Below are 11,158 nucleotides of genomic sequence, written 5' to 3' on the forward strand. Positions count from 1 at the left end.
TGCATAAATATGAGGCCGCTATTGCAATTCTCATTCACGCCGTGCGATGGGGACATTAGGCAACTGGCGACTCGCAATCCGGAAGTGTTTTTTTTTGGTATAAACTTTGTTTAGTCCTATTCCTGAAGTTCGAAATGTCGAATTTCAAAACGCAGCAATAGATTAGCAAATGCGAGTGATGACGTCTAGAACGAAAATGTTTTTTTTTTTTTTAACCTGGAAAATGTAAACGTAACTTTGCTGGTGTCCCATTCAAGAAATGTCGGAATTTCAAAACTCCCAACTTCAAAACGTTATGCCGATTATTTATGTACCCCGGTGAAACGCAGAGATTAATTTGAAAACACTCAATGAATGAAAATTCTTATACCAACAATATCATGTTTTGTTCGTTACGGACAATATCACGGTTTGAGGCATCCTTCGACCTAGCTATTGGAATCGCGTGTTGTACCTGAACGCAATTTGCACACTTCCAACATGGCTGCCCAGCGGAAGAATTTGATGCAGAGTGTAAGTGTCAACTCGTCCCCTTTGCCACGTCTTTTGCGTATGAAATCCCAAACGTAATACCTCACGCGTATTGTAAAATAAATTTCCCACCGGCCTCGCGTGGTGTTTATTGCTCTTTCGTTCGTCTTCGGTAGTTTTGTATAGTTCCGCGACGTTCGCTCGGGCTAGCTTGAGCTATGCGGCTAACATCCAAGCGCTGCTCGCAGACCCGGACGATTAATAATAAGACTTAGATGAGGCCAGAAAAGTTTGGTGCCTTGCGGATTTCAACGATGGACTGATGACGACCCGTGAAGCTTTTGAGCCATTTCCCCACACTAAGTTGGACAGAAGAGTCGAAGCCGCATAGAATAGAACGCACCAGTTGTGGTTCGTGTGCCCCCATGTACATCCAGTATTATTTTTTTCGGTCAATAAAATGCCTTTTATAACGAATTGTTATAACAGGCTTTTGCACTCATTGTCGGCTGAGTCAAACTGTGCAATTTTAATTTGTTTAGGGCTTCTCTTTTAATTCCAGTTGGAAATATAAAGAAATTGTGCAGCCCCAGACGCACTCGTACTTTTGGCCTTCATTTTTGGGAGAGGAAAAAAAGTGCGTCTCATACATATTTGGCTAATTACGGTGGTCTGTTTCACTGGCTCACACCGCTTCTGCCCCCCCCCCCCACCTCCATAGCATCAGAGTTGGACAGACGACCTTCCTCTGTGCCAACTCTGCGGCGTGGGCACCGCACCCAACTGCGTGTATGGCCCCGACGGCAAAGGCACGCAGAGCCACCCCAATGAGGACACACACCTCCGCTTCAGGTGGGCCAATGGGATTTTTTTTTTTTCCGCGGATCCGCAAATGGAAAAAAGTCAAGTGGGTGGAGCCCGCGCGAAACAAGCGCACAACGTCTGGTTTCCAGGAGCGAGGACGGCTGCTCCCTGTACGGCGTCTTCAACGGCTACGACGGCAGCCGAGTGGCCAGCTTCGCTTCGCAGTGTCTCACGGCCGAACTTCTGCTGGAGCAGCTCAGCGCCGACCACACGGACGCCGACATCCGCAGGATCCTCACGCAGGTCCGCGTCGCGCCCGCCCGCCCGCCCGCCGCGATTAAGGCTCGGAACTCTTAACCCCCGCGCCGCTTAGTGCCCGAACCTTCGTCGTTGCGGCGAAAGCATCTCACGTCGAAGGGAAAGCTTGAAATGACATCCTCGGGCAGTGGAGGGTTAATCATCCAAAATCGCGCTTCCTTACTCCATCGATGCTAGTCATTAACTCGTTCAATACCAAGGACATATTTGTACGCCCCCCCCCCCCGAGTTCAGGTACTGTTCATACGTCTGAAAATGGCTGGTCCGAAACAAATCAATCACTACAGTGATTGATTACTTTGGGCAACAAAGCACTAAAGTCATTGCAAAAATATTTTTACCATCATTATTTAAATATCCATTTTTGTTAGCTGGCTGTAAATTAGTTACAATACTATAATTTTATCATATGTCACAGAATAAAAATCGCAGCGCTGGCAGTAAATGGCACAAGCCCATCTGACTCATTCACCGCCAATGACGGCAATAGACGTCAAAGATGTGTTTTTAGCGGGCTGGGGGTGAATGAGTTCATGGCTAACGTGGTTACTTTAGGTAAGAAAGTAGGTTTAGTCATTGATTTCTTTTGGTGCCAAAGCGGGAAAAGTGACGAATGACTCCAGGGACCGAAATACTTCGATAGCTCGACTCTCAAATGTAAAAATCCGTCTTTGGAATCGACTCGGTCCATTTCTTGTCTGTTGGCAGGCATTCGAAGCGGTGGAGAAAAGCTACTTGCACACCATCGACGACGCTCTGGCGGAGAAAGCTAACCTGTCCGGCTACATGCTACCGCATAGCGAGGTTGGGACCCGGTCGGGCCGGGGAACGTGACCCCGAACGTGATCGGTCATTCTCAAACGTCATTCCCCGCGATTCCCTTTTTCGAAAAAACGTTCCTGTCAAGAAAGTTTGACCCGTTCGAAAACATCTCCCGATTTGAAATCGGTTTGAATGTGAATCGAACCTTCATCATTTGCGCACGACCCGCTTAAATGCCGCAACGAAGTCATCGCTACGTATTGTGAAGCGCCCATCCGCTATTTGCCAACTTTGCCATCTTTTGCTGGCTCATTTTCTCATCCTCCATTTTTCAAAGGATGACCGCGTTCAATTTAGCGGCCGGCCCAGTACCGTTCGATGAACGACGAACTACGAACGATGCGCCGGCTATAAATAAGAAGCTTATCGCTAAACGGCGATAAGGCTAAACCTGTATCCATTTCAACGTTAACGAAAGAAAAAGCAAGATAAATCGACTCTTGACAAACGGTAGTTATTTACTACGGCGTTTATACAGGTTACATTCCTTGACAAGCGCTTTAGATATACAAATTGTCCCGGTCAAAAAAAGACCTACCCGTTCCGATGGATCGTTTTCCTTGAAATGCCGTGACATCATTCATGATTTCTTTGTTGCCTTTGATACGTGGGCCGACAGAAGGTGCAGGAGCGCCTGAAGGAGTTGGAGCAGGAGGTGTCGGGAGGCGCCATGGCCATCGTGGCGCTCATCCTTAACAACAAACTCTACATCGCCAACGTCGGTACGAAAGCGTGACTCTATCACCAGTAGGGGTCGCGTTCGCACACCGTGTTCGCAATCGGCTCGCTATACGACGGCTCGTCCGTCCTCAGTCTATTTCGTGGGGTCCACATGCAAAAACGCCATGCGTTTGGCATGTTTAGGTTGTATTAACCCCCCCCCCCACACACACACACACACACAGACACACACACTCACATGATGTTTTCTCACTTTTGTGTCCGAACGCAAGAATTTCGCCGCGTGGTTTCGTGCTGCACACGTGACAAGAATTGGCTACAATTCTCAGTTTATTTGACTTAATTTAACCCCCGGGGCAAATCCGGACTCAAATTTGGAAAATGTGGACCCCCGCTTCGCTTTTCTCGTCAGCGACGTCGTAACGGCATCTCGCACCGCGGTCGGGGGTGTGGACCGGCGCGGGAAATCCGCTCCCTTCCGCCGTGGGAAATGGCTTCGTATGGAGCGTGACGCCAGCCTGTCCAGATTTTGCCATTCGTTCCGTTTCGGGTTTCGGTGATTTGAAATGTCGCCGGTGTGTTTGCCAGGCACCAACCGGGCCCTGCTGTGCAAAACCACCAGCGACGGCCAGAACCAGTTCTCGCAGCTGGGCCGATCTCACGACACCGATAACGAGGACGAGCTGCAGAGGCTCGCCGCGCTGGGTGAGCTCCGCTTTTAGTCCGGGTTTTGTTTGCCTCCCGGTCTTTTCCGTCTTTGACCGCGGCGTTACGCGTTCCTTACCATTACGGCTTCAAGTCCCGATTTTCTTTCCGCGGGCCGCCCGATTCGAATTTTTATTACCGGTCCCTCGTCGGAAACCGTTTTTCGAGCGGGGGGGCAAATGATCCCCCGGGTGACTAACCTGACCCTGTGGTCGGCCATCTCGGGCCCGCGTGGAAAGGGTCGTTGCATCGGTATATATTTACTTTCAACTTATTACCCTACCTTCTATTCTGATGAACGAAATAACGATTTCCTAACGTATGAAAAGAGTTTGAAAATAGGCGCGCCTTACAAACCCGTGCGCCCTACAGCGCGCGAAATAGGGTCATTCCCTCCGTCCGTCCGCTTCCTTCCAGGATTGGACGCAGCCAAAGTGAGGCAGGCGGGCCAGATCGCCGGGCTGCGCGGCACCAGGAGGCTGGGGGACTACCGGGTCAAAATCAACTACAGCGACATTGACTTGCTCAGGTGCATGCGCGCGCACTCCACAGCTCGTTTTCCCTTTCCGTTTTTTACCCTTTCATTTTGAGCCGCCGGCGTGCAGATTTTCCCGGCCTTTCCAAAGCGTATGGGCGCAGGAGTCAAACTCGAGGCCCTCGAAATGCTAATGACGACTTCAAGCTTCTTCAACTTTGACACGTATTTTGCCACCGGCACCCCCTTCGGACGCTGCTTAGCTCCCTCCGCTTTCGATACGCGTACTTCAAACGTATCGGACTTCACAATCACGACGGCCCTCCGACAGAAACTATAAGTACGGTGCGGCCCGTGATCCAAACGGGTTGGACACTTGTTAGGAACGGAGTCCTAAAATGTCGCTGTTTTCTTTTTAGTTCGACACCGTTCCAGTTAAATCGATCCGCACTTTTGACCCGCGTACGGCACGCGCCTTTATCGGCCGTATTTTTACTTACGATAATTACCGTCGCGGGCGGGCGTCTTTTGGCTGTTAGCAGGGGCTTGCCATTTTCCATGAAAGAAGCGAGCAGGCTGAACCGATGTACGAGTCCGTCCCCGTTCGCTCGCGGGAATAGTACTGAGATCGAGAGGATGGTGTCAAAGTTAAGCGGCCTCCATCCCGTTCGGCGGAGAGCACGCGGGAAGGTATTCCTTGCGACCCGCTCATCGATCGCCGTCTTTCGGCATGTTGCGCGCGGTCGTAAACATTGTGAAACGCGGATGCTGCGCGACTTCCCGTAGTTAGGCTTAAAGGAAAAACAACTGCGTTCGCTGACAGCTGGCGATGCGGGAACTCTGATACTCCCTTCGCACGCAACAGAATAGAGCGTTTCACTCTTGGATACGAACACAAGGAAATAGGAAGAGTTTAGGAAGATGAGATTTATACTGTTTTGCAATAGTTTGACATGGCTTGTACGTCTTATACGCGCCGACATCGAAAATACCAAAAGTTGACCCCAAAATGAAGGGCGCGTCCTATATTTTGGGGAATTACGGGATGTGTATTGGGGCAAAAAAGAAAGAATCGTGAGGTCTTGAGCATGATTTTTGACGCGCGTATCACGTGTGCGGGCCTTCAGCGCAGCCAAGGCCCGGCCGATCGTCGCCGAGCCGGAGATACACGGCAGCCAGTCCTTGGATAGCGTCGCGGGTTTTCTGCTGCTCATGTCGGAAGGACTCATCGACGCCCTGGAGTGCGCGCACGGGCCCGAACACGTCAACAAGGTAGCTCGCAGCGGCGGCGTAACCCTCATTCCACAAACGCACCCGCGTACGAGACGCAGCCTTCATCAAATTCTGGTATTGTCCACGTTACTGTGTACGACGCAGCGCATCTGCAAAAACTATAGCCCGGCAGGATTCATCCCGTCTCTTGTAAACTCTTTTTTTTTTTACTCGTTTTCCTACGCGTGAGTTACTTCAGCGCGTTTCAGATTTCCCACACCGCGAGGGGACGCTGAACGCCTCGCCAGCTTGAAGCTCAAGCACTCTGATGCGCTTAGACCGGGCGTGTCAAATTTGACAAAATCATTGCGGGCCCAATTAATCCCATACGCGCGCCCGCCAGAACTGGCCCGCGGGCCGCACGTTTGACAAACCTTCAAACGTTTTGTAATCTTTGATATGATTTATATTATATATTGTTATATTTTCAAAACGTAATTGAGAAGCACCGCATTATGGTAATTCAGTAGGAATAGGGCCCATATAAAAATGCCTCCTTATGTGCCTGACGGATCAATCTTCCTGTTGGATTTAAAACAACAACAAAAAATCACCTTTTTTAAGTCACTGTTTATAGGATGCACCCATACTTTTGATTTTCCCTTTTTGGGGAAAAAAAGTGCGTCTTACATTCGTAGGAACGCGGCGTATTGAAATCGCTGTCGTATATCGCACCTGGCCAAGAATGAGCTCGGGCCGGCCCGCCCCGCCTCCCTCCCTCCCTCCCTCCCTCCCTCCCTGCCTCCCAGGAAATCGTGGCCATGGTGGCGGCCGAGCTGGCGCAGCAGGGCACCCTGGAGGCGGCGGCCCAGTCGGTGGTGGACCGCGTCAAACGGCTGCACCACGACGTGTACACGTCGGGCCGCCAGAGGGCCACCTTTTGCTCCCGGCACGAGGACATGACCCTGCTCATCCGCACGCTCAAGCACCCGCCGGCGGACGCCGCCGCCCAAACGCCCACGCAAGGTAGCTCGACGTACCGTTTTTAAAGCCTGAACCCGGCGCGCCTCCTTGCGGGATTTGCCGGCTCGCTATTTCTTAAAGGCACGCCGCGCAAGATCCAGACGCTTTTTCATTCAAAGGAGTAAAGCAAATGATTCCCGTTTCAAAAACTTTGGACAAATAAATGCGTTCTTCACGACCGACGGCAATGGCGGGCGTGGTTGCGGATACCGCGCGGGGGTCGGCAGCCGCGTCGAAATCTCCTTCCGGCTTAATGAAGTCTTAACCCGGCCTTTGCCCCCCGGCGACGGCGTACGCGCTTTTCTGCTGTGGCGGTTCCAGGCGGGCGCATCTACCCGGTGTCGGTGCCCTACTCCAACAACCAGAGCACCGGCAAAACCAGCGTCACCCTCTCGCTGGTCATGCCCTCGCAGAGCGCCGCGACCAACGGGACCAACGCGGCCTCGACGCTGGAGGAGGGCACTCCCACCCCTCCCACCCCCAGGTGAGCGCGTTCGCTCGCCTGCGCGTCCGTCGCCGTCAAACTCCATCCGCGCGTCGGGCGAGTCGCGGCGGCCGACCGCTAATTCCCGGAAAGAAACAAAGGAAAGCTACCCTTTCAGGGATAAACCTCGCGACGTTGCTCCAACAAATGCAAACATTCGAATGTCCTCAAAGACGCGGAAAAATGCATCTTTGGGATCGAATGAGCTGCGGCTCGTTAAAAGCGCGGCGTCCAATTCCGATAAAGCCGTCGTTTCAAGAACGAAACAAAACCCGCTCTTTCTGAAATCCTAATAAGTAAGGTAACGATACTCGAAGCGACTTCCAATTCAAACGTTGCAGTATCGCACTTCAGTTTTTTGGTACGCGTCGATTGAAGGGAAAAAGTTGAAAGTTACATTTACGTAGTCTCAACATTGCCGCAAACTTTTTTTTGCCCTGTTACTCTTTTTATTGCCTCCCGTTACCTACTTTATTGTTTGATGCGTCGCGTAGAAAAGAAGTCTGCTCCGACCTTTTAGTAGTAACGGAGCCGCCGCCCCCAGTTCTGATTCCCAAGGGCGCAAAGGAAGTTACTCACTCGAGTGCGCCCGTATTTCATCCGTATTACAATCGCCAGACTTGTCAAGACTGTTGGAAAGGTTTGTGAAAACTCAGCCGTCCGGAAGTCTTAACCAACATGTGTTTACGTGTGCCATGATGACAAAAAAGTGTCAAAGGCCCCAGCAGCTGTATTCCATTCGCTCTCTGGGCGCGAGGAAGAGGAAGCCAAAAACTAGCAAAGCGGCCGAGGAACAATGGGAAGCAAAAGGATGGCTGACCCAGATGGCTGATTTATATTAAAAAAAAAGGGGGGGGGGCGGTCCAGTTAAAAGGCCCGCGCGCACAATGGAGGCAGTGAAAGCAGGAAAGCGCAGAGGCGCTTCGACCGGCCAGCTGAATTTACTACACGGCCATGCCACTAACTCAGATCGACTTGCCTGCCCCGGCAATGAATCCGTACCATAACAGTTTTTGCTTTCAAAGAAGAAAAATCGAAGCTTACCATTTGTACTACGTACAGCGCGGGTCTCAATTTCCAGTCCCGGAGGGCGGCAAACCTGCGCCTTCTCCATAGCGCTCTCTTCAACACACCCCATTCAAATGATTCGGATCGTTTTCAAGCTCCCGCAGAGCTTGCCCACGAGCTAATAATTTGATTCGGGTGAGTTAAAGACAGGAGCGTCAAAAACATGCGGGGTGGCGGCCCTCCGGGACCCGAGTTCGAGACCCCCGATATACACGAATCCTACCTACCATTTTTCATCGTTTTAACGCTCGCGGGTTCTCTTCCGAAATGTCCTGCTATATAGAAGTAAAAGGGTGAGAAATCCCCGCTGATATTGTATCGTTATCGGTACCGGCGCCTGGGTACCGGGATCGTAACCGGAGCCGCGGGGGGCGGGGGTCGACCAAGTCCGGTAAATCCGCAAAACCAAATCGGGTGCCTCGAAACACGAAAATGAAAGGAAGCGACCGTCCGAGAAGAGAAGCGCGTACCGGTAGGGGGCAGTCAAGTACAAAATGCCGGCCATCTGCATTTCGTCTGTTGAACGCGTACCGGTAGGGGGCAGTCAAGTACAAAATGCCGGCCATCTGCATTTCGTCTGTTGAACGCGTACCGGTAGGGGGCAGTCAAGTACAAAATGCCGGCCATCTGCTTGTCGAGAAGAAGAGCGAGTAGAAGAGGAAGGGGAAGTTCGTCGGCCCGACGGGCAGCTCTCGAAATTACTCGCGGAATCTTTTGCGAGCGTAAGGGACTTTGGGGACGCGCGCGACGTACGTGGCCCGCTCCGCTCACCGTCGCTCTCCCCTCCCCGCGGCCGCCCCCCTGGGCGCCGGCAGCCAGAGCCCCACGGCCACGCTGCAGTCCACCAACACGCAGACGCAGAGCTCCAGCTCCAGCTCGGGGGACGGCAGCCTCTTCCGCCAGCGGGGCAGCCGGGCGGCGCAGCCGGACGAGACGGGCCGCGTGCCGCCCTACGTGGACTTCGCGCAGTTCTACCGCCTGTGGGCCGGCGAACACGGGCAGACGGCTCAGGGCGGCCGGTGAGACCCGGCTCCCGGGCGGGGCGGGGGGGAGGGGCGACCGAAAGAGCCTCTCGAATCCTCGGGCCGGAAAAGCCCCTTTGACCAGGCGCCTTTCCCCATCGCCGACGTTTACGAGACCGACGTCCTTTCGCCCCCCCCCCCCCCCCCCCCCCCCCATTCCATTCCACCGAGGCCTCGTCGGCCATTTCGAGTTCCGTTTGTTAAATGTCCTCGGGTAGCCGCCCCGACGTTTCGGGAGACCGTTTGCCGACGCTCTTCGCGGCGCCGAAGGTTTTTCCGAAAGAAAAAAAAGATGCGCGCGGCCTCGCCGTCGACGGGGACAAAGGCTGTCAAACGGGAGCGCGCCGCCTGGAATCGGAGCTATGCGTCGGGGGCCCCCGCCCGAGCTATTTATCGTGACTCGCGGGCAAACTCGTTCGGGGCGCGCCGAAGGACGGCGAAGGCCCGCGGTTTCTCTCCGCTCCCGCCTCGCCGCAAAACGGAGGGCGGCGCCCAAAGACAAAGATCAAGCCGAACGAAGCGCCCGCAAAAGAAGCCCGAATCGCGGCCGTCGGGCGGCCCGGTACCGCCCGGACAACAAGGGGGGAAAAAACTCCCGAGAAATACGCTCGTTTTGATGCGCGGGCCGTAGCTCCGACGCTCCCGTCGTCGGCGTATCTCGCGTGCGGATGCGTGGGATCGGCGTCCCCGAATTCTTTTGAAATATCATGAATGCGATGGACGCACTGCATTTCAAACGCTATAATTAATACATATGTACCTATCGTACGTCGCAAATCTCAAACCGCAAAATGACCTGCCAAGTTCCAAAGCATTGTTTTGAGTTTTGGCCGCGGGATTGGCTGGCAAAATTCCAGCAGTAAAAAATTCAGAGGCGGTTCCGCTTCTTTGTACGTTTTTAGCGCGTTGAAGTTCTAGTTCCTGTCGGGGGGGCCGGAATAAATCGGAATTGGGTTCGCCACGCGCTTGGAAATGGTCGAAACGGGAAGTCCAATCGGCACGGGACCGCGCGGCGGGCCCGGACTTTGACGCCTGCCGATTGGACTCCGAAACTCCAGCCTCGTGGATGAAACCGGCCAAAAAACGTGAGGAGACGCCGTCTTGATTTCAAATGGTGATTTCTGCTCCGGTTTGAGAACGCTTTTCCCGGTTTGCCCCGGAAAGAGTCCCGCCCAAAAATTCCCGGCCAGAAAGCCGGCGCTTTTGTTCGGACTCGCTCACCTTGGGCTCGTTTTGTCCCTTTTTCCTGGGACTCGGGCCTTCCCGGGCACATTTGGGTCCGGGTCCCACCCGTTGAGCTCGGTTCACGTGCCGGATCGCGTGACCGCGGGGGGGGGGGGGGGTCTGGGCTATTCTTGCTGTCCCGTTTCCTGTTTTCCGGCGGCGCGGGCAGGAAGCGCAAAGGAGGGGGCGGCCGGATAAGAACGACGACGTTGCGCAAGCGCGCCAAACTATTTTTTGGAGGCGCGCCTTTTTTTTAATTCCTTCCGAGGCCAATTAAAAAAAAAACTTGTTGTTCGACTTCTACTCAAGTGCTAACCGGACACCTTTATGACTGCGATTTGGGGAAGAAAGAAAGCACCCCAAACGCCACGCCGATAACGATAAGGACTCGCATCCATAACAATGAGTTGACATGAGGCCGCGAGCCGGCGCGTCTTTGCCAAGCGCCCCCTTCGGCCGCAACGGCCGTTTTCCTTCCGCTCGGGCCGTGGGCCAATTCTCGAAAAGTGGTCTTAATTGGCGCCGGGCGGGGGGGGGGACCCCTTTGAAAAGTCCCGCCGGGATTTGGAGAGAGGAGGCGGACGGACTTTCCGTTGCGCCGGTTAGTGGCAACTCCCGCCGCCGTACTGCGCGCGCCTCATCTTTGGGGCTTTTTCCCGGGCTCCGCGAACGTCCTTCCGACCGACGGTGCCACCCATGTCCGATTCGTTCAACTTTGGAACTGCCATCGTAGCGGTGTCGCATTTCATTCGCCGACCCCCTAATTCCCCAAATATAAGTACCGTAGTACTTTTTTGGATTCATTTCTGATTGTCTATGAATAAAGTTTGACTGGCTGACCGATTTTTG

The 11,158-nt window shown here is 53.6% G+C and overlaps 1 protein-coding gene across 3 annotated transcripts; it reads left to right on the forward strand.

Annotated features, from left to right (window-relative positions):
- Positions 1–442: 442 nt before the first annotated feature.
- Positions 443–11,152, forward strand: tab1 (TGF-beta activated kinase 1/MAP3K7 binding protein 1). Of its 3 annotated transcripts, none has more exons than XM_088419954.1 (11): positions 443–513; positions 1,193–1,323; positions 1,425–1,578; positions 2,302–2,397; positions 3,035–3,137; positions 3,685–3,801; positions 4,219–4,330; positions 5,404–5,548; positions 6,298–6,514; positions 6,833–6,995; positions 8,879–11,152. In XM_088419954.1, exons 1-11 carry the CDS (start codon positions 481–483, stop codon positions 9,084–9,086), a joined length of 1,479 nt encoding a protein of 492 aa, XP_088276080.1. In that variant the 5' UTR covers positions 443–480; the 3' UTR covers positions 9,087–11,152. The 3 variants fall into 3 exon arrangements, with proteins under 3 accessions (XP_088276080.1, XP_088276081.1, XP_088276082.1); XM_088419955.1 differs by having other exon boundaries at positions 6,833–6,983; positions 8,876–11,152; XM_088419956.1 differs by lacking the exon at positions 2,302–2,397.
- Positions 11,153–11,158: the final 6 nt, after the last annotated feature.

This window comes from Hippichthys cyanospilos, chromosome 7, assembly GCF_059441005.1.
Source record: "Hippichthys cyanospilos isolate Australia breed blue-spotted pipefish chromosome 7, RoL_Hcya_1.0, whole genome shotgun sequence".
Taxonomy (NCBI): Eukaryota; Metazoa; Chordata; class Actinopteri; order Syngnathiformes; family Syngnathidae; genus Hippichthys; species Hippichthys cyanospilos.